The 23859-nt window shown below is 42.3% G+C and overlaps 1 protein-coding gene across 4 annotated transcripts in view; it reads left to right on the plus strand.

The window, feature by feature from the left end:
• klc4 (kinesin light chain 4) overlaps positions 1–23859 on the plus strand; it is a 35909-nt gene that overhangs the window by 6299 nt on the left and 5751 nt on the right. For 2 of the 4 annotated variants that reach the window (XM_021557391.3, XM_021557390.3), the window contains exons 2-14: positions 2124–2391; positions 3389–3619; positions 4932–5010; positions 5382–5610; positions 5848–5935; positions 6449–6550; positions 10498–10671; positions 11274–11373; positions 13504–13553; positions 14259–14314; positions 14428–14536; positions 14854–14970; positions 20941–21065. In XM_021557391.3, coding sequence (XP_021413066.2) covers positions 2143–2391; positions 3389–3619; positions 4932–5010; positions 5382–5610; positions 5848–5935; positions 6449–6550; positions 10498–10671; positions 11274–11373; positions 13504–13553; positions 14259–14314; positions 14428–14536; positions 14854–14970; positions 20941–21065 — 1709 coding nt within the window. In that variant the 5' untranslated portion in view covers positions 2124–2142. Of the gene's footprint in view, positions 1–2123; positions 2392–3388; positions 3620–4931; positions 5011–5381; positions 5611–5847; positions 5936–6448; positions 6551–10497; positions 10672–11273; positions 11374–13503; positions 13554–14258; positions 14315–14427; positions 14537–14853; positions 14971–17010; positions 20069–20940; positions 21066–23859 lie in introns of those variants that run through there. The other 2 variants (XM_090196142.1, XM_036940725.2) reach the window with 1 other exon arrangement.

The raw sequence follows: 23859 nt of genomic DNA on the forward strand, positions 1-23859 counted from the left end.
TGACACGGGACAGGGCGTGGAAATGGAGGCAGCGTCTGTATTACCCACACTGTTCTCATTAAATTTTTATGTCACTCGTGGTGGTCTATTGTACAGAGGAAGCAAGAATGAGGGCTATTTAATATTTCAAGCTTTCTTCTCCTTTAAATGATAGTGTGCCCTGGTCGCCATTTTAAATCAGTTGATGAGCCCATCGTCATATTTGCTAGTAGCTGGGATTGGGGTCAATACCATGTCAATTAAGGAACTTAATTCAAATTCATTAATTAAACCTCATAGTAAAGAATTATGAGCAATTGTTCATTAATTTGTTGAATTTCAATTAAATTCCCTAAATGAAATTTCCCTAAATTGACTGACTGAAATTGACTACAACCCTGGCTAGTGTTTTCTGTTGAGGGAACCCAATATCCCTTATTCATGTGAGCTAACAGTTTTTTTTTTTTCTGCTTGGTGCCTTTTTATGCTTCTTCTGAGTGTGCTCCTTGGGACATTGTGTAAATAATTAAGAGCGCTCATTTCAAGCTTCCTTTTTGCACACAGCTAACTAACATACTGTGATGAATATTTAGAAAAAATGACTATCTACTAGCCTACATCTTAACCAACTGTAGCTTAACAGTACTTGGCCCTGTGAAGACGATCACTGCTCTATGCTCACATGTGTGGCATTATTGCTGTACTATACTACTTTGCTTTACCATGAAAGTAAATCTATAGTGTTTTTGATACCAGATCTCATTACCTTTTGAACGTATGGATTAACTGAGTTATGGTATTGAAATAGTCTTTCCTTTACCTATGCTTACTCAAGTTTTTTTTTTATTCTTTGAACATGGCGTCTTCCAAAGGGAACCCCCCCCTGGGCAATAACGCTGTTGACTGTGCCAAAAGGTTAATCTGACTTGGAATTCCCTACAGATGTCCTTTGAGAAGTCTAATAGTGGCTTCGTAGCCACTTTCATGAAATATGACTCATGCTCCTGTAAAAGCGCCATTACTTCTTTGAAATTAGACCTCTGTAATCCGTCATGCCGAGAATCAACATTGGTGACTGCCTATGTGCTACCATTTGCACTAGTTGTTTACCCTGTGTTCAGTGTAGTCTTCAGCACATCTAGAGTTTAGATATCCTTTTAGTTTGCTTCCAGATTACATTCAGCCGAATCCCATAAAAGCAATTCTGTATTCTTCTGAATCTATAGGTTTTGGCTCTATAGTCAACCTATTGTTAGAAGGCTTGCTGAAAAGAATGGATTGGGGCTCAATGCCATGTGTGTTTTCAATATGAAAGGAATGTCATACAAGCTAGTAGTGTACTGTACCACTCTGTCAAGCTGCGTGTGTGTGTGTGTGTGTGTGTGCACAGCATCCAGGTGAAATGATACGTAGGCACAGTTGCAGGACTAGTTCTCATTTTATGATTGGCTCTTGGTGTTCTATTTCTGTCAGTCTGTTTCCATGGCTCTTAACAGACCTTTTTAATGGGATATTTAAATGCCAAAATCACTACAGAGTTAGAGATTATCTGCCTGTTTTATGTTTTGGAATAAGAATACCAATACGAGTGACTAGAGCGGAATTATTCCACAATGGAAATACACATTAAGTCGGCTACAACAGTTTACTCCTATTTATCTGCAAGCGCTTTGATGGTGAACTCAGGGCTAAATACTCGGGGGGGGTTTAGCCTAATTGTCTGCTGCTATGCCCACGCCAAGCCTAATCATGTGACTGTCTTGTGAAGGAAGAGGGAGCCAAGTGTTTTATTTACTCTTTACTCTGGCTTTGTCGATTTGCAGGGAGTGTAGAGTGTGGGCTAGATTGGACTCCTACCCTGTCATTTTTTTATTTTTTATCCCAAGGCTTCCATTTTCTCGTACATCTCTATCCAGTTTAATTAAAGACATGTAGCATGGCTTGTAAACGGAGCAACCTTTTCTTGGTGATAATGACAGTGGAAGTCTCAATGTTGGAATCTCGTGAATAGAACTGCTATTGTTTTATTCTGATGAGTCCAAAGAAAATCCCCAAAAGTGAGGTCATTGCATGAAAAGGAACCACTGCCCCAAGAGTGACCTAACCTCCACCTTCCTTTTCTTCCACTTCTCTCCCTCCACCAGCCTCTAAGTCCACCAGGCAATGTCAATAATGGTGTACCCCAGGGAGGACCGTCTGGAGAAGCTGTCCCAGGAGGAGATCATCTCCAGCACCAAGCTGGTGATCCAGGGCCTGGAGGCGCTGAAGAGCGAGCACAACTCCATCCTGCACAGCCTGCTGGAGACCATCCGCTGCCTGAAGAAGGACGAGGAGGCCAACCTGGTGCACGAGAAGTCCAGCCTGCTGCGCAAGTCAGTGGAGATGATCGAGCTGGGGCTGGGCGAGGCGCAGGTAAGGGTTGACGATCCCTGGGTGATATGGAGAGAGTAAGCCATACGGGAGAGTCTTGTTAATCAATCCGTTCTTGGGGTGGTGGATCTCCATGAGTTGTCTTAGGTCTCTTTATGTAGTGTTGTGGTGTCTCTTGTTGTGATGTGTGTATTGTCCTATATTATTATTTAGAAAATGTGTAGTCCCCGCGGGAAGCCTTTTGCTGTTTGGTAGGCTGTCATTTTAAATAAGAACTTATCTGACTTGTAAGTAAATATTAACTGGAATTAATGTTGAATGCGTCAGTTTCATGTTTTGAAGTTGACTAGTCTTTCTCTGGCTTATGTAAGCCTGCCTGTCTCTGGCCACAGGAATCCACAAATTGTTACCTTTATCTATCAATCATATTTCAATCAATCAAATGTATTTAAAGATGTCACAAAGTGCTTATTTAGAAACCCAGCCCAACACACCAAAGGACAAGCAATGCAGATGTAGAAGTACGGTGGCTAGAAAAACTCCCTCAAAAGCCAGGAACCTAAGAAGGAACCTAGAGGAACTAGGCTCTGAGGGGTGGCCAGTCCTCTTCTGGCTGTGCCGGGTGGCAATTGATAGTACATGGCCATTAAGGCCTGATCGTTCTTCAAGATGTTCAAACGTTCATACATGACCAGCAGGGTCAAATAATAATCAGGGGTTGTAGAGAGGGGCAACCTCAGGAGTAAATGTCAGTTGACTTTTTATAGCCAAGCATTCTGAGGTTGAGAGGGCAGGTTCTGGAGAGAGCGAAAGAGAGGAGGTATGGGACAAGGTAGTACAACTTGTGAACAGGTCAGGGTACCATTGCCGCAGGCAGAACAGTAGAAACTGGAGCAGCAGCACGACCATGTGGACTGGGGACGGGTACAGCCAGGAGTCTACGGGCCAGGTAGTCCTGAGGCATGGTCCTAGGGCTGAATCACATACAATGATGCATAATTAATCGATCCCTCTGCATGTATGCACCTTTCTCTGTCAGGTGATGATGGCCCTGTCTGCCCACCTGAACGCTGTGGAGTCTGAGAAGCAGAAGCTGCGTGCCCAGGTACGTCGGCTGTGCCAAGAGAACCAGTGGCTGCGAGACGAGCTGGCGGGCACCCAGCAAAAGCTGCAGAAGAGCGAGCAGAGTGTGGCCCAGCTGGAGGAGGAGAAGAAGCATCTGGAGTTCATGAACCAGCTCAAGAAGTACGACGAGGATGTGTCCCCTACTGTGAGTTATGCACTCACACACCCATACTTAAATGCACAACACAATTGCTTGCACACAAGCACAAACACACTGCTCGCGAATCTGTTCAAGGATTATGATGATGAAAACATTTCCTTCTCTGAGGTAATGTATACACACACACTCCCTGATCATAAACAATTGAACCAGCTCGAGAGCTGTAATCATCATGCAAGTAATCAGGCATTGCATTTGCCTCCGCTGATGAAGCCCCTTCTGGCGGGTTGCACTTGACCTATCGATAATACTTGACCTCTTTTCTTTTTTTTTTTTTTGCCTATAGTCTACATTCTCTATTCTCAACCAGGATTTTGATCTCTCCATTAATGTGCAAGAGCGGATTGATGGCTAGGGATTTCTCCCTACAAGATGAAATTAAAGCTGAGAGCACCTTTTTTGTAAAGCCTAGTTAACACCTGGGCAATTCCAGTCCTCGAAGGCCTGATTGGTGTCACACTTTAACCCCCATCCCTAGCAAACACACCTGATTTTAAACTAATTTCATTTTTATCTGAAGATCATGATTAGTTGATTATTGGAGTCTGGTGTGTTAGCTGGGGCAAAAGTGTGACACATCAGTCCCCAGAGGACTGGAGTTGCCCAGGCCTGACTGACAAGCTCCATATTCTGTAACCTTCTTTATTCTTCCCTCTGAGCAATGCAGGCTGCCACGGTGAATGAATTTGTCTCATTTACTTTAATTTTTATTTGCCCTATATTTAACTAGGCAAGTCAGTTAAGAACAAATTCTAATTTACAATGACGCACCAACCATTATGAACTGATTAAAGTTTATGGTGGGCAGAAGTGCTCTATCGTTTGGCTGCTAAGGCAATTCATTTAGTCATTAACATTTATACATTTTGACGAGAGCTCGTTAATATGTACCAAATGTAGTCTACTGGAATTTAGAACTGTTCAAATGATGTCAGCTGTTGAATATTTATAATTGTAGTACATGTTTGAGAATGCAAAGACGAGGGGTATGAATGTGGAAGATGGGGTGAGGTATTTCTAGTTCAGCCTGAAGGGAACCGTGATGAGGTACATGAGTCTCCTTGAGCACCCTGCGGCATGGATTTTCACATGCTGTCTGTCAAACATTGACTCTAAATCCCAGATGGCCACAAGAAGTTTCCATCGAAATGAAACGCACAATATAACTTTAATTTCTAGTCAAAAGTGCTGCCCAGCTGTTTGAGACTGTGGGGTGGGTCTTGGCAAATGTATTTGTCACTGTGTATAGAATTAGAATTCCACTCAAACCAATAATTGACAAATCGTTTTTTTCCAGGAGGAGAAAGATGGAGAGCCTCCTAAAGATACACTGGACGACCTCTTCCCCAATGATGAGGAGGACAACAGTCAAGGAAGTAAGCGGTCTGTCTACCTACAACCATATCCTGCGTCATCATCCTGTATTGGATTAGTATAGATTATTTATTTTAGTTGAATGTTCATTGCTTTGGTGTATAACGTCAAACAACAACCTGTTGCGTTGTATTTTTAATTTTTTTAATTTAAGGTCCCATATTTGAACTTGAGTTGCTCTAATATTGAGCTGACTACCCTCATCTGATAATTTTATCAGCACAGAACTGGCATTTTACTGATCTTCAAATATTTATGTATTCTATGGATTCTATACAAAAGAGAGAATTTTAAATACATATTATATGAACTTAAAACTCTGCAGCAACTGCCCAAAACTTCTACCTGTGAACAAACCGCATCTCTCCTTCAGTGCCTCACCAGCATAACAGTGCAGCGGTGGCCGCAGCCCAGCAGGGTGGCTATGAGATCCCGGCCCGCCTGAGGACCCTCCACAACCTGGTGATCCAGTATGCCTCCCAGGGCCGCTACGAGGTGGCCGTGCCCCTCTGCAAGCAGGCTCTGGAGGACCTGGAGAAGACATCCGGACACGACCACCCTGACGTGGCCACCATGCTCAACATCCTGGCCCTGGTCTACAGGTGTGTGTGCGTTTTACGTTGGTCTTTTTGTTGGAGCCACCATATTAACACGGCTCCAACAGGAAAAAGGTTATCACACGTATGTGATGCTATCCTTTATCATTATACTGTAACACCTATATAACCACACTTTTCCACCACCTATGCCACTTATCTACACACTGCTTCTCCCTTCAGCACCGAGTTTATTCCGGGTCTTTTTTTTTTTTGACTATTATGTGTTTTTCTTTTTTTCAGGGACCAGAACAAATACAAGGAGGCGGCTCACCTGCTCAATGATGCACTGTCTATCCGGGAGAAAACCCTTGGGAAAGACCACCCTGCGGTGAGTTAGTCTACCAGATGGAGCAATCTTCTTTTTTTCACTAGACAAAAGGGGACTTTTCTGCATGTTTTTTAAATTTTATATTAGGATTCGTAAGGACATTGGTTGGAGAAGGTCAGGTTGAAACTGCCGTCAGCGGCTCCAAGGGCTGGCTAATCCTAAAGCATGTTGGCCATGAATACATTACAGGAATGTACTGTTTAGCACGTTCCTAATGGCAAATCTGGTTGTCAGCACTTGGGCACGCATCTAGGCAGAGAGAAGTTAGTTAATATCCATTCGTACGCATCCACATCACAGGCTCCTGGATAGTACATGGGCATAATAGGAATGCAAAAGTATTCATGTCAATATGTAGTGGTGTTAGAGGTTTTATAAGACGACACATTTGTAGTTATACTTTTGGAAACATTTCAACTGTACAGGCTCCCTTGTTTGACTCACCACATTGCAGGTACAGAGCAGCTACATAACACGATGAGAGCTGCTCACTAATCCTTCTCTGTTTCTCAGGTGGCTGCAACACTGAACAATCTGGCAGTGTTGTATGGCAAGAGGGGGAAGTACAAGGAAGCTGAGCCCCTTTGCAAGAGGGCTCTGGAGATCAGAGAGAAGGTAGGTCTAGTGCAGTACATATCCCGTGCAAACATACTTGGTAAAAATGATACAATGTCAGTTAATTTGTACTGTGCTTCATTCAATTAGCAATATTACTAATTAATATACTCAACCATTGCAAATGTCGCAGTCTGGAATTGAAAATTCACTTTACATAAGTGGTGCTTATAACCCGAAGTTCATCACCAGCTCATTATTATGATTTATGACATGGCGAGACATTGAGGTCATGTTACATGACCATTTTTTATGGCTTTGATGATGGCGGAGGTTTGTTAAAAAAAAAATTTAAAAAACTATTATGCCGTAACACTTCTAATGGTTTCATGGCAGCCATAAAATATCAATGTTTTATATATACCGTACCAGTCAAAAGGTCGGACAGACCTACACATTCAAGGATTTTTTTTATTTTACTATTTTCTACATTGTAGAAGAGTGGAGACATCAAAACTATGAAATAACACAAGGAATCATGTAATAACCAAAAAAGTGCTAAACAAATCAAAATGTATTTGAGATTATTCAAAGTATCCACCCTTTGCCTTGATGACAGCTTTGCACAATCTTGGCATTCTCTCAACCAGCTTCATGAGGTAGTCACCTGGAATGCATTTCAATTAACAGGTGTGCCTTGTTAAAAGTTAATTTGTGGAATTTCTTTCCTTAATGCGTTTGAGCCAATCAGTTGTGTTGTGACAAAGTAGGGGTGGTATACAGAGGATAGCCCTGTTTGGTAAAAGGCCAAGTCCATATTATGGGAAGAACAACTCAAATAAGCAAAGAGAAATGACAGTCCATCATTACTTTAAGTCATGAAGGTCAGTCAATCTGGAACATTTCAAGAAGTTTGACAGTTTCTCAACCAGCTTCATGAGGATTGCTTTTTCAACAGCCTTGAATGAGTTCCCACACATGCTGAGCACTTGTTGTCTGCTTTTCCCTCACTCTGCGGTCCAACTCATCCCAAACCATATCAATTGGGTTGCGGTCGGGTGATTGTGGAGGCCAGGTCGTCTGATGCAGCACTCATCACTCTCCTTGGTCAGATAACCCTTACAAAGCCTGGAGGTGTGTTTAGGATCATAGTCCTGTTGAAAAAAAATGATAGTCCTACCTACCAAGCGTAAACCAGATGGGATGGCGTATCACTGCAGAATGCTGTGGTAGCCATGCTGGTTAAGTGTGCCTTGAAGTCTAAATAAATCACAGACAGTGTCACAAGCAAAACATCATCACACCTAATCCATGCTTCACGGTGGGAACCAGACATGCGCTGATCATCCGTACACCTACTCTGCATCTCACAAAGACACGGATGGAGGTTGGAACCAAAAATCTCACATTTGGACTTAACAGACCATAGGACAGATTTCCACCCGTCTAATTGCTTTTGTTTCTTGGCCCAAGCAAGTCTCTTCATATTGTCCTTTAGTAGTAGTTTATTTGCAGCAATTCGACCATGGCCTGATTCACGCAGTCTCCTCTGAACAGTTTAACAGCTCTGAACATGCTTAACACCCCGGCCATCCTACAATCTAAGCTAGATGCCCTCAATCTCACACAAACTATCAAGGAACCCACCAGGTACAACCCGAAATCTGTTAACATGGGCACCCTCATAGATATTATCCTGACCAACTTGCTCTCCAAATACACCTCTGCTGTTTTCCATCAGGATCTCAGCGATCACTGCCTCATTTCCTCCATCCGTTATGGGTTTGCGGTCAAACGACCAACCCTCATCACTGTCAAATGCTCCCTAAAACACTTCTGTGACCAGGCCTTTCTAATCGACCTGGCCCGGGTATCCTGGAAGGATATTGGCCTCATCCTGTCTGTAGAAGATGCCTGGTTGTTCTTTAAAAGTAATTTCCTCACCATCTTGAATAAGCATGCCCCTTTCAATAAATTTAGAACTAAGAACAGATATAGCCTTGGTTCACTCCAGACCTGACTGCCCTCAACCAGCACAAAAGCATCCTGTGGTGTACTGCACTGGCATCAAACAGTCCCCGCGATATGTAACTTTTCAGGGTAGTCAAGAACCAATACAGTCAGTTAGGAAAGCAAAGGCTAGCTTTTTCAAACAGAAATGTGTATCCTGTAGTTCTAACTCCAAAACCTTTGGGACACTGTAAAGTCCATGGAGAATAAGAACACCTCCTCCCAGCTGCCCACTGCACTGAGGCTAGGAAACACTGTCACCACCGATAAATCCACAATAATCGAGAATTTCAATAAGCATTTTTCTACGGCTGGCCATGCTTCCCTCCTGGCTACATCAACCCCGGCCAACAGCTCCGCAGCTACTTGCCCAAGCCTCCCCAGCTACTCCTTCATCCAGATAGCAGATGTTCTGAAAGAGCTGCAAAACCTGGACCCGTACAAATCAGCTGGGCTAGATAATCTGGACCCTCTTTCTAAAATGATCCGCCGCCATTGTTGCAAACGCTATTAGTCTGTTCAACCTCTCTTTCGTATCGCCCGAGTCCTGAAGATTGGGAAGCTGCGCGGTCATACCCCTCTTCAAAGGGGGTGACACTCTAGATCCAAACTGTTACAGACCTATATCCATCCTGCCCTGCCTTTCTAAAGTCTTCGAAAGCCAAGTTAACAAACAGATCACTGACCATTTCAAATCCCATCGTACCTTCTCCGCTGTGCAATCCGCCATCGATAAAAGACAGCACTGTGCAGCCGTCTTCATTAACCTGGCCAAGGCTTTCGACTCTGTCAATCCCCACATTCTTATCGGCAGACTCAACAGCCTTGGTTTCTCAAATGACTTCCTTGCCTGGTTCACCAACTACTTCTCTGATACAGTTCAGTGTGTCAAATTGGAGGGCCTGTTGTCCGGACCTCTGGCAGTCTCTATGGGGGTGCCAAAGGGTTCAATTCTCGGTCCGGCTCTCTTCTCTGTATATATCAATGATGTTGCTCTTGCTGCGGGTGATTTGTTGATCCACCTCTATGCAGATTACATGATTTTGTATACTTCTGGCCCTTCTTTGGACACTGTGTTAACAAACCTACAAACTAGCTTCAGTGCCATACAAAACTCCTTCTGTGGCTTCCAACTGCTCTTAAATGCTAGTGAAACAAAGCCTCTTTCACTCACGCTGCCAAACATACCCTCGTGAAACTGACTATCCTACCGATCCTTGACTATCTATGATATATATATATATCTTAAACCGTTGATGTGTCTGTTACTTGAATTCTGTGAATCATTTATTTGGGCTGCAATCTGAGGTACAATTAACTAATGTACTTATCCTCTGCAGCAGAGGTAACTCTGGGTCTTCCTTTCCTATGGCAGTCCTCATGAGAGCCAGTTTCATCATAGCGTTAGATGGTTTTTGCGACTGCGCTTGAAGAAACTTTCAAAGTTCTTGACATTTTCCGGCATTGACAGACCTACGTGTCTTAAAGTAATGATGGACTGTTGTTTCTCTTTGCTTATTTGAGCTGTTCTTGCCATAATATGGACTTAGGGCTATCTTCTGTGTACCTTGTCACAACACAACTGATTGGCTCAAATGCATTAAGAAGGAAATAAATTCCACAAATTAACAAGGCACACCTGTTAATTGAAATGCATTCCAGGTGACAACCTCATGAAGCTGGTTGAGAGAATGCCAAGAGTGTGCAAAGCTGTCATCAAGGCAACGGGTGGCTACTTTGAACAATCTAAAATATATTTTGATTTAACACTTTTTGGGTTAGTATGTAATTCCATATGTTATTTCATAGTTTTGATGTCTTCACTATTATTCTGCAATGTAGAAAATAAAGAAAAACCCTGGAATGAGTAGGTGTACTGTATAAAGTCTCAGTCAAAAGTGGACATCTTAAAAAATGAGTTGCGTTGCCATCTTTGTTTTTATTTGGCTGCACCTCAACTTGTGTTTGATGCTTTTGTCCTCTCGCCTCTCATATAGGTGCTGGGCAAGGACCATCCTGATGTGGCCAAGCAGCTGAACAACCTGGCCCTGCTGTGTCAGAACCAGGGCAAGTACGAAGAGGTGGAGTACTACTACTGCCGTGCCCTGGAGATCTACGAGCGCAGGCTGGGCCCTGACGACCCCAACGTGGCCAAGACCAAGAACAACCTGGTGAGGGGGCTGCCTGGCTTTTGACTGCCGTTCTTGACTACTGCTGCTTGTGGGTGAACAACTCTGTCTGCTGGTTTTCTCTTTCATCTGACACTAATGGCACCAAAGTGCCGACACCTGATTTCTCAGGTCTAAATCAGACGGCGGTTTCAAATTAAGAACAAAAACCTGTAGACACTAAGGCCCTACGACACCGGTGTCAAACTCATTCCACAGAGGGGCCATGTGTCTGGGGGATTTCGCTCCTCCCTTGCACTTGATTGATGAACTAACTCCCCACACCTACTTGTCTAGGGCTTAATACAAATATTTTAGAACGACACTAGGCCTTCCGTGGATTGAGTTTGACAACCCTGTCCTATGAGAACCAAAGTTGCTCATCCTTGCCGTAGCTCTTTGATCCTGTTATGCTTGTATTTATATTGGTGGTAGACTAAACAAGATGGTGCAGGGAATGAACTTTGTTTCCTTTTAAATCTCATTAACTGTGAATGTTGTTGCTTTGTGTAGATGGAACCTGGTTCAGTGATTTGCATTGTGCATACTTTTAGTTCAAAGGTGAAATGTCTGAACTCTCTGAGCCTTTTCCTGTCGTCTCCCAGGCTTCGTGTTACTTGAAGCAGGGGAAGTACAAGGAGGCGGAAATCCTTTACAAAGAGATTCTCACCCAAGCTCACGAGAAGGAATTTGGATCCGTGGATGGTGAGCAAACTAGTCCAAAACTCGAAAGGGCCACAACAAACACTTGGGGGTAGTAGTCACTTTGCCTCCTTATTTGCAAACCTTTTTTTTTCAATCTGTTCTTCGTCTACTCAAAGATACAGTACGTTCTAGTGTTTCTTTTACATGAATTCAAAGTCTTAAGTTTCTAGAATGAACAATCGAGCGCTGGACTGTACTGACCACAGACATACAGTAAGTCTGTGGATCTGACATTGTAGAACACGTTATTTCACACACAGCATTTTGTACTGGCAAACTAGCTAACTGATTTGTCAAATTTTGCCATCAATTATCAGGATGAGTTATGACGACCAGTTAATGACGACGTAGTTGACAAGTCGACTTGAAGTGTAAGGGTTCATTGCTAATGAGAACATAGTCAACATTTGACTTGACGTGTAAGTTTCAACCACTTACAGAATAGTGCAGGCTAGAGCAGACTGATTTAAGAGCTGTTCAATAAATACTTCAAAATAATGTTTTACTTTCTAGATCATAAAGAAAACAACTGGTTACGAGGAGTATAGAGTATTTGAAATAAATGTTTAGTAGATTTTTTAAATATTTTTAGATGTAAAGATTTAGAATATTTGAAGGGCTAGCTGGCTAACTAACAGGTTTTGTTAAATTCCTAAATTGAAAGAAGTATTTGGAAGAAAAAAAATAATGGACTTCTTCCCATATTGAATGTATTGGGAACTTGAACATTTTTCCTATTTTCTAGCATTTGCTAGTTGTTTCTGATGCTCAATTGAATTATCTTTTTCATTTGAGGTGTTATGGATGATCAAAGTGCCATTAAAGGTTTTCTTGACCTTTCACTCTAAATGCCATGTCACATTGTAGGATAATCACTAGGCATGTGCATATGATACACAACAATGAAGGTGAGTGGAACATTGATGTTTTTTTTTCCCAGAGTGAAATATGCACATTTCTATAACCAAAACTAAATCCAACTTGGTTTACATAGGTGGTGCTTATTATATTGCCCACCATTTAATTATTTATTACCAGTTGCGATATAAAGAATGTGAACAAAGATATTTAAGTCTCGGTTTTTGTTCGTTTTGTGTTGCTTGTTTTTGTGTTGTGTAAAATTCCGTACTTCTTGTTATAAATTTTTCATGATTTTTATAATAGTGACACATGTTTCATTGTATTTTTGGGTTCATCTGTCATGACGTCTCTTACTTCACCAACTTTCTTTGGAAATCCCTTCTTGAAGTAGTCTTGACACAATGCCTTCGTAACACTGTTATAGAATCACATACATGACCACTTACTACAGCCAACCTTTTTCTTCTAACTACGAGCATAATACTTCTGATGTCGCTGTAAAGAAAACAAAGGTTGGTTATTATACACCGTCAAACTGTTTGTTTTGATACTCATGATGTCTTTATTATGATCAGTGTTATTCACGCCTATCATGCCATATTTCAAGTAAGCTTCCACGTCCTTTTCATTTCTCATGTATTTTTCTTTACTGTGCTTCCGTTGTCTGTTATGTTGAGTTTGTATTGACTGTTTTTGACCTTGACAATATTCTTTTAGATTTTATTTTGAATGATTTATAACTTCTTTTTTTTATGTCATTAAATATGCTTTGTTTTATTTTTTTGATCCATAATTAAATGAAATGCTTTCATCAAAGTTTTCTCAAGATTTAACATGTGAAATGATGGGTTGACTTTATTTTCACATTTCCTTTTCCATATTCTCAATAAATTTGAGACATAATTGTGACCATGTCTCTCTTGACTTTCTTACTATGCCAATATATATATTACACGGTTAATTAACAAATAGGTCTCAATTGATTATGTGAGGGGGTGGGGATGAATTTGAGGGATTATCAGAACTCTGGTCTCAGGTTGAAACAGAGTTTAAAAAAATCTCAAACTTTACTGAGATTGAGAGGTTGCGATAGGATCTTGTCTCACGAAAGAAAGGAACAACGTTTAAATAATGTTGCCTAAATGTCGGCACGGTGCAGGTGTCTAACATCTATATGCTACCGTTTTGCTAAAATGCCTGTCTGTTACTTGTTGAGGATGTTTTTGCCAGCATACAGCACACATTTCTCTTTCTCCTCTGTCTCTGCAGCTGAGAACAAGCCCATCTGGGTGCATGCCGAGGAGCGGGAGGAGTGCAAGGTGAGTCTATGTAAAGTGTGTGTGTGAGAGCGAGCACAGGCATGTGGCAGGGGTGCCCATTTTTTACAAGGAGTGCCTATTTTGTTTACTTGTCAATACTGTCTGGTCCCGTGTTCCTCAGTTGGTAGAGCATGGTGCTTGAAACACCGGGGTTGTGGGTTTGATTCCCATGGGGGACCAGTAAGAAACATTCAAATGTATGCGCTCACTGTTGTAAGTTGCTTTGGATAAGAGCGTCTGCTAAATGTCAAAAATGAGGGGGGGGGGGGGGAATGCTTGTTTTGTGTAGGCTCAGCGATATGACACCATACACATCGAGGCGGCAACATCCCGCTAACTGAAATCAGCAGCAACAAAAAGCTCTTACCAAACACGCCTCAAGGGAGGGTGCACATTGCTAAAAGTCAATAGTGGTGGTCTGGACAGATTCAAATTCTGTTTTCTCTAAGCGAGATGTTGTCCCCGCTGTGTTTGATGTCAAATATCTGAGTCAATCGGAAGGGACTTTTTGGAGAATGAGGGGTTTCCCTTTTTGTGACGTGTATTTTTGTGCTCCTCTCTCCCCCTCCTCTATCCTCTCTCTCCCCCTCCTCTATCCTCTCTCTCCCCCTCCTCTATCCTCTCGCCCCCTCCTCTCTCCCCCTCCTCTATCCTCCCTCCTCTATCCTCTCTCCTCCTCCCCCCCCTCTTTCCTTGTATCACCAGAGCAAAGACGGCTATGGAGATTATGGCGGCTGGTATAAGAATTGCAAGGTGAACAGGTAAGAAGTCCACTTAAAGACTTGTTAGAACTACCGAAGCAAAGGAATCGTACTGATTGGCATCTCTAGTCACTGCATTGATTTTTGAAGTGAACTTGGTGTGTGTCCATCAGCCCCACTGTCAACACCACTCTGCGTAATCTGGGAGCTCTGTATCGCCGGCAAGGCAAGATGGAGGCCGCTGAGACCCTGGAGGAGTGTGCCTTGAGGTCCCGAAAACAGGTCAGCTTCTCTCTCACATTTTATAAAAACACACACGTTCAAGCTTAAATCCAAACGTGTGTGTATATTCAGTTATGGAAATGCTTGAACTGAATGAAGGTAGACATCCACAAAGACTTTAAGACCTATTGTTGCGTATTTGTTATTAGTGTTTCACATCTGTATATTCATGGACTATTTTGCTTGATTGTGTGTTTGTGACCGCATGGTTTACTGATTTTTACCAATCAGTTGCTCCAATTACATTTCTATAATAATGTTAGATCAAAAGGTGAAATGATATTGCAAAATTGAACGGATTTGTGTGTTTTGTTCAGGGTGTGGTGGAGCTGCAGAGAGACGGAGACAGGAGGAGGAGCAGGGAGAGTCTGAGCAGCGTAAAATATGAGAGCGCCTCCGAAGCGGGGGAGGACGGCAGCGTGGACTGGAACGGGGTGAGTGCACTGCACAGACACGCACACCTAAGACTTAATATATTATTTTAGGAAGGCATAGAGTGCAAATGTAGTGTAAAATATACACTATATATACAAAAGTATGTGTACACCCCTTCAAATTATTGTATTCAGCTATTTCGGCTTCACCCATTGCTGACGAGTGTTTTTAAAATCAGCCATGCAATCTCCATCGAAAAACATTGGCAGTAGAAGGGCCTTACTGAAGAGCTCTGTGACTTTCGACGTGGCACCTTCATAGGATGCCACCTTTCCAACAAGTCACTTAATCAAATGTCTGCCCTGCTAGAGCTGTCCCGCTCAACTGTAAGTGTTGTTATTGTGAAGTGGAAACGTCTAGGAGCAGCAACAGCTCAGCGCTAGGCAACACAAGCTCACGGAACGGGACCGCTGAAGTGCGTAAAAAAATGTGTCTGTCCTCGGGTTGCATCACTCACTAACGAGTTCCGCACACAAGCCTAAGCTCATCATGCGCAATGCCAAGCGTCGGCTGGAGTGGTGTAAAGGGCGCCACCATTGGACTCTCCAGCAGTGGAAATGTGTTCTCTGGAGTCATAAATCACACTTCATCATCTGGGCAGTCTGACAAATTAACCTTGGGTTGGTGGATGCTATGGGGACCTCTGCCTGCCTCCAATACATAGAGCCAAAGTTAGGTGGCGGAGGAATAATGGTCCGGGGCTGCTTTTCATGGTTTGGGCTAAGCCACTTAGTTCCAGTGGTGGGAATCTTAACGCTACAGAATACAATGACATTTTAGATGGTTCTGTGCTTCCAACTTTGTGGCAACAGTTTAGGGAAGGCCCTTTCCTGTTTCAGCATGACAATGCACAAAGCGGAGTCCATACATAAATGGTTTGTTGAGATCGGTGTGGAAGAGCCCTGACCTCAACCCCATCAAACACCTTCGGGATGAATTGGAACGCTGACTGCAGGCCTAATCGCCCAACATTAATGCCCAACCTTACTAATGCTCTTGTGGCTGAATGGAGGCAAGTCCCTACAGCAATGTTCCAACATCTAGTGGAGGCTGTTATAGCAGCAAAGCGGGGACCAACTCAATAGAAGTGCCCATGATTTTGGAATGAGATGCTCATGTAGTGTATTTCTAACATAGATTTGGTTCTTTGCCAGCAACTTGTCAATCCAGAAGACATATATTATTAATAACTTAATATCTTCTAATCACGTCTTTATATATTACACTGGGTATACCTGAGACTGGCCAGGTGAAAGCTATAATCCCTTATTGATGTGACTTGTTAAATCCACTTCAATCAGTGTAGATGAAGGGGAGGTGACAGGTTGAGGGATTTTTAAGCCGAGACAATTTAGGCATGGAATGTGCCAATGGGCAAGACAAAAAATGCCTTTGAACGGGGTATGGTAGTAGGTGCCAGGCGCATCGGTTTGTGTCAAACCCAGCAGCGGTGCAGTTCTTTTCACTTTCAACAGTGTTCCTAATGTTTGGTATACTTGGTGTATAATGGTTTCTAACCAGTTTTAAAGCAGCTTCTCCACAGCCCTGATCCCTAACTGTAGATGGCTAGGAGCACGCTGCATTGCAGGGTGAGCAGACTGCTAAGGTGCCCCTAGAGTCCCACTGCGGTTCACACTGATGTCATTAGCTGACTGCGTTCAGTGCAGCGTAGCGACGACTACAAAAGCGTTCTTCTCTAAACCTTTTCAAATGTGATATAATTGTCAGACAGTGTAGGGCCACAAATGATTGTCTTCTATTTTTTCATTCTTTATGGCAAATGTGCAGTCATTTGATAAAGATGGTTTAATATTGGTCATAAAATAATATTCTAAGCTTTGATCTTTTAATCTTGCTATATTCCTCTCTTGAAGGGTGTGTTAACCTTGTTTTTCTGCCTGTGTTTTTCTCATCTTTCTCTTTTCTGCTGTATGTCTCTTTCTCCCCGTTCTGGTTCTCTCTCTCTCCTCAATTTCTCTTGTCTGTCTCTTTCGCTCTCCACTGTTCTTGTTCTCTTCTCTCTTTCTGTCCTCCATTAGGCCTAAATCAGCAGGATGACCTTCCTCCGCCTCACTCCTCAACCAATCAAGCCAATCGAATCAAAATGGATGTCTCTTGTCATTTCCTCTGTGTGAAGCCTCTTCTAATCTTTCATGGAGGACTCCTCCTTCATCCCCACAAAACCGATTTATCCCTTTTACCTCCCAATCTTTCTCTTCCCATCCTTTCGGGGTCTCTCACTCCCACGCATGTTCTCGATCTTCTTGCGTTTTCCACACTCTGCCCCTCTTCTCCTGGTCTCTTGCCCTCTTCCTCTTGCGTTTTCCACACACTGCCCCTCTTCTCCTGGTCTCTTGCCCTCTTCCTCTTGCGTTTTCCACACTCTGCCCCTCTTCTCCTGGTCTCTTGCCCTCTTCCTCTTGCGTTTTCCACACACTGCCCCTCTTCTCCTGGTCTCTTTCCCTCTTGCGTTTTCTTTATCCCTCTCTCTAGCTCTCTCGTTCATGCCCACTCATTTCTCTCATCATGCTGCATCACATTTTCAGCCTTTCTCTTCCTCTATCCCTGACTCTCCCTTTCTCTTCCTCTATCCCTGACTCTCCCTTTCTCTTCCTCTATCCCTGACTCTCCCTTTCTCTTCCTCTATCCCTGACTCTCCCTTTCTCTTCCTCTATCCCTGACTCTTCCTCTATCCCTGACTCTTCCTCTATCCCTGACTCTTCCTCTATCCCTGACTCTTCCTCTATCCCTGACTCTTCCTCTATCCCTGACTCTTCCTCTATCCCTGACTCTTCCTCTATCCCTGACTCTTCCTCTATCCCTGACTCTTCCTCTATCCCTGACTCTATCCCTGACTCTATCCCTGACTCTATCCCTGACTCTATCCCTGACTCTATCCCTGACTCTATCCCTGACTCTATCCCTGACTCTTCCTCTATCCCTGACTCTCCCTTTTCTCTTGCTGTGTCATCACTTGTATAGTATGTATGATATTCTAACCAATAAGAGATGGTGGCACCAGAGTCCAACTGAACACTGGAGACTTGACTACCAAAGCTTTGGTTGTTTGATTTTCTCTTTTTTTCTGTTCTTGTATGCAAATATGATTGCTTTTACATTGATCTTCATATTTCCACTAAGCACAGTCACCCAGTTAGAACGGCATCAATTATTGGTCCACTACCAAATGAGACCAGTCAGAATTTTTATCTCGTTTTGTTATCGCTAAAATATTATTGGCCACTGAAGAGCAACCAGCTAAGAGTAGTGCTTTTTATTTCGCTGCTGCCAGCTTTTTGTCCTGATATTTGACCAGGACTGATCTACCTTGGTGCCTTTTTTATGTTCACTAATTTTGTTAACTTGCAACCTGTTTTAAGTGTGACCATGACCCTTGTAAATTATTTATGCGTACTGTTATGTTATATAGGAGACAATTAAAAATATATATATATATCGTGACGCTATTATGATTCCAAGTCACGTCGCCACTTAAAAGCACCTTTTGAGTTTACACATCGATTAGATTAGTGTATCTGTCTCCTGTTTTTATTTAGTTTACTTTTTAAATAATGTCTTATATAGGATAGTGTTTATCATAATGTTTATTTCTTTGCATTGTCCCTCTAAGCAATGTATTATTATTATAATATAGCCATACGGTTAGTAATGATGGTGTCTGTGCCTGACTATGGTATTGACGTTTTAAAGAGGAACAGCTTGCTAACTGTAGAATCAGTGTCTTTGAATTGAATGGCATTGTGCCAATTGCTTTCTCCAAAGCCATAGTTTGGGGAAAGAAATGCTTTCTCTAGTTATGCTCCAAGCCAGAGAATCTTGTTTCATATTTTGAAGTAGCCATTGAAAAGGGACACAAACACCAGAGACACACAAACACACACATTTAATGTACCACTGCTGCACAAAGTTGTTGTATTTGATTTTGTGAGCTTCTGGGTGGCATTTGGAGAGGTCACTTATTTGGTTTTTAGCTTGATGGTCGTCTTGTTGTTCCTCGCACAGCTTTCACTCTTGTTATCGTCTCATCTTTAAAGCCTACTTTACCCTGCTATGACGTAATGACGTAAGTTTATAACACCTTTGAACAGCCATGAAACATGAAACGACCAAGGTTAGCTGTCTTGTCAGCCAACAACATAGTTACCTTGAACACAGTGACATGTGACCTAGCTGGCTGCTCATAAGATATATGTTATGAATTGACATCAGATTTTATGAATGCTCCTGATGACAACATTGCTATGCTTAAAGATCGGCTTTAGATTGGGGATTTAAGTTAGGTGTGATCATTGTGAGGCCTCGTTTAACAGTTGTTACCTGAATGTAAAGATTTTTCAAACAGCTCTGTAGCTTGAAATGTGCTCATTGTTGTCCACTAACTGTACCAGTTTTTATTTGATATTTCCCATGTTTCAGTCCGTTTCCCTCATTCTAAAGTATCCTTTAAATGATGTATTTTAGGCTGAATAAGTGTAGTATTAGTAACTAACCTAGCTAGCCAGTCGTTTCAGCATTAGCCAACACCACCAAATTGAAGTTGCCTGTATGCCATGTAGTTACTCTTTAAGCACTTTAACTATTATATAATAACTGTATCACAATCAGTGCAGGTATATACTAGTACATCATAGTACATTTACAGATAATGTTTTAAAGTGCATGTGCTAAACCAAAACAGATGCGGTACTATGAGACTATTACTTCAATTAGCTCATGTGTAGTTAAAGGTAATTACACTTGATACCATCTGAAAATGCAATTCCATGTAACTGTGGCATTTTGGTATCTCGGTGGAAAGAGACGGCTCCAATGTTGCTAACCGAATTAAAAAATATATATAATAATAATAAACGGTAATAGTGGAGCTAGCCAATTCTGAAACGCACTGGCTGTCCGGCTGGTAGGCCTATGTAGTGGAGCAATTTAGCTATGTCACACTATTTCATTGGTCTGTCTGTAGAATGCTCTCCATGACTGATACTCCTGTCCTGGCATCCCTTTGTTGCATTGTGATGAATGTGTCTCTAAACCTTGTTTGACATTGACTGAAAATAAAGACTTTCATTTTGGGCTTTTCTTTGGCTGGCTGCTTGTGTAAACCAACCCGAGGGGGAACCGCAAATCCAATATGAGCTCTCCCTCTCTTCATCTCCCCCCTCTGGAGTCCATTGACCTAGTTTCACAACCCGGAAGTTCTGGTGCATGAACGCTTCACTGCAGTACTAAAATGTAGTACACAGCAATAGGCTGCAGATTTTAATCCAATTACATTTCACCCCCTTCTACCTGAAGTGTGCACTTAGTGTTTAAGTCCCTAAGTACTGAAGGTTTGCGGTAGGGCATGAAAGACTCGTTTCTCAAAGCAGAGCATTTCTACAGCTTCATCCTATTCATACATTTTTGTTTGAAATTCATTAATCTTTGACATACTGTAAATTCCCCTACTGGAGAAGTGCTGATTTTGAAATAATGCCCTTGACTATGCCTTAGCGAGTGCAGGGTTAGGTTCGGTAGCTTCTCGTCTGCTGCCTTCATTTGCACTGGTCTGAAAAATACTGAACAGTATAAAACCATAAGGTGGATACAAATTTGTGGACTTGATTCTAGTCTTTCAGTACTAACCCTAACCCATCATAGCAGATGAAGGAAAGGAGACACGGTGAGTATGAGGAAACCACTTTACTAGATTGTTGACACACCCCTGAAGAGCCCTTAGGTCTGCAGGCTTTTGTTATAGGTCAGCACAAACAACCCTAATTGGGTATTGTAAAGGAAGTTTCAGGATGGCAGCCAAGATTTATTCCAGATGCTTTTTGGACACAATTTGTCAGAGCAATCTGGTATGTTTGGGCTGGAATGGCAAATAATGTGCACACCCCCTGGGATATATCAGGAATGGATTGGGAGACTTGAGTTTCCAGGACTGTCTGACCCTGGTGTTGTTTCAGGATGGCAGTGGGGGCCTGAGGAGAGCAGGATCGATGGGGAGGCTCCGGGATGTCTTACGGCGAAGCAGCGAGATGCTGGTGAAGAAACTACAGGGGAACGGTCCCCCCGACCCACGCAACCTCCAGTAAGAGAGAGAAACATGCGCAAACACACAGTGCTTATTGAGTCCTCACACCCCATGCACAGTTATAACATTTTGCTGCCTTAAAGGTACGATATGTAATACTTCTTCATTCAAATGGCTCTAAATGCCCATAATAAAGTGGCAAGGATCAGAGAATAAAATGCTTTGAAGATTACATGATAACTTCAGACCCCAGTGTTGCGCCTCTGGCAACTGCTATTATAACAGTGTTTGAGTACAATTTTGCTGTAAAATTTGGCCTGTGTGCTCTCACATAAGATGCGTGGCCACTTGCCTTTCGAAGGATCCAAGACCCATCTCACAATAGCAGTTCCTTGGAGTTTGCAAAACAGCATTGGCACTTGGATTGAAACCGGTGCTATGGTCCGATGACATGAAATAGAGCTCTTTGGCCACACACACCGGTGGTGAGTTTGGCATCGAAAAACGAATGTGGTGTCCGCAACAAACGCTGACACCACATCCAAGTATATCTGACCAAAGTATGAACGACGAGTAATTTTGCATTCTGTAAAGTGAGCGTGAAAGAGGTGAGAAAATAATTTGTGTCTAACAACAATGAAAAGCCACTGGGGTCTGACACCATGGATGGAAAATGACTGAGGATAATAGTGGATGATATTGCCACTCCTATTTGCCATATCTTCAGTCTAAGCCTACTAGAATGTGTGTGTGCTCCCAGGCTTGGAGGGAAGCAAAGGTCATTCCGCTACCCAAGAATAGTAAAACCCCCTTTACTGGCTGAAATAGCTGACCAATCAGCCTGTTACCAACCCTGAGTAAACTTTTGGAAAAAAATTGTTCGACCAGATACAAAGCTATTTTACAGTGATCAAATTGACTACAAACTTTCAGCATGCATATATGGGAAGAATATTCAACAAGCAGAGCACTTACAAAAATTACTGATGATTGGCTTAGAGAAATTGATAAGATTGTGGGGGCTGTTTTGTTAGACTTCAGTGCGGCTTTTGACATTATTGATCATAGTCTTATGTGTTATGGCTTTACACCCCCTGCCATATTATGCATAAAGAGTTATTTGTCTAATAGAACAGAGGGTGTTCTTTAATGGAAGTTTTTCCATCATAATCCAGGTAGAATCAGGAATTCCCCAGGGCAGCTCTCTAGGCCAATTTACTTTTTTCAATCTTTACTAATGACATGCCACTGGCTTTAACACTTAACAAAGAGTTGCAGTTAGTTTCGGAGTAGGTGGGTGGCAAGGAATAAGTTAGTAAAAGCATTGTATTTGGGACAAATAATTGACTAAACCCAGAACCTTAGCATAGTCTTGTAATAAATAATGTGGAAATTGAGCAAGTTGAGGTGACTAAACTGCTTGGCGTAACCCTGGATTGTAAACTGTCATGGTCCAAACATATTGATATAAGAGTAGCTAAGAGGAGAAGTATATCAAGAATAAAGCACTGCTCTGCCTTAACAGCACTATCAACCAGGCAGGTCCTATCGGACCTGGTTTTGTTGCCCCTGGACTACTGTAAAGTTGTGTGGTCAGGTGCAACAGAAAAGGACTTAGGAAAGTTGCAATTGGCTCAGAACAGGGCAGCACGGCTGGCCCTTGGATGTACACTGGGAGCTAATATTAATAATATGCATGTCAATCTGTTTTTATGAGAGGTGACATGTTGAATGCACCAAGCTGTCTGTTTGAACTGCTGGCGCACAGCTCGGACACCAAAGCATACCCCACAAGACATGCCACAAGAGGTCTCTTCACAGTCCCCAAGACAAGACCAGACTATGCGAGGCACACAGTACTACGTAGAGCCATGACTACATGGAACTCTATTCCACATCAAGTAACTGATGTAAGCAGTAAAATTAGATTTAAAAAAACAGATAAAAAATACACCTTATGGAACAGAGGGGACTGTGAAGCAACACAAACCGTATGCACTGACACATGTATACATACACACGATAACATGCGCACTATACACACACATAGACATGGATTTAGTACTGTAGATATGTAGTAATGATGGAGTAGGGGCCTGAGTCCACACAGTGTGTTGTGAAATCTGTGAATGTATTATGGTTCAAATTGTATGAACTGCCTTAATTTTGCTGGACCCCAGGAAGAGTAGCTGCTGCCTTGGCACCAGCTAATGGGGATCCATAATAAATACAAATACCTACTGTAAAATATGGTGGGGGGCTTTGATGTTATGGGGTTATTTTGCTTCCACTGGTCCTGGGGCCCTTAAGGTCAACGGCGGCTTCAAAGCCTTTCATTGGTCAAGACAGCATCAGCAATCCAGGGTTTATATACATCATTGGTTGAACCCTCACTGCAGGAACAATGAATAATAGTGGAAGCCTCATCCATGCCCAGTTTTTGCAGTGTGTAAATTTAAGTAATGAATAATATGAAATGCTCAGAGACCAGGTTGGGTTAGGCACAGGGGTGGTTAGTGCCAGATCGCCTGTTTTTACACGCTGAAATAGCCAACTAACGTACGTTGGACACTTGCGCCACATGAAAATAAAGCGCCTTAGTTCGTCTTCTTTGCATAATGTTATCATGGAAAATATTTTATTTCCAACAACCAATCAGCAACTGAGAGTTGGCATTGGTTGACTGACAGTGGCTGGAAATACAATTAGATGTCTAAAGTAAGCAAATAGTTAGCCAACATTATACTACATCTAAAGTTATTCTGAAGTCAAGGTTTTGTCTGTCAAAGATTGAATAGAAACTGCTGTATTTTTTGAGCTATTGTTAGAATTGCTAGGTTTTTATGACTAT

This window comes from Oncorhynchus mykiss, chromosome 13 (genome assembly GCF_057628025.1).
Source record: "Oncorhynchus mykiss isolate SJ-2025 chromosome 13, ASM5762802v1, whole genome shotgun sequence".
NCBI lineage: Eukaryota > Metazoa > Chordata > Actinopteri > Salmoniformes > Salmonidae > Oncorhynchus > Oncorhynchus mykiss.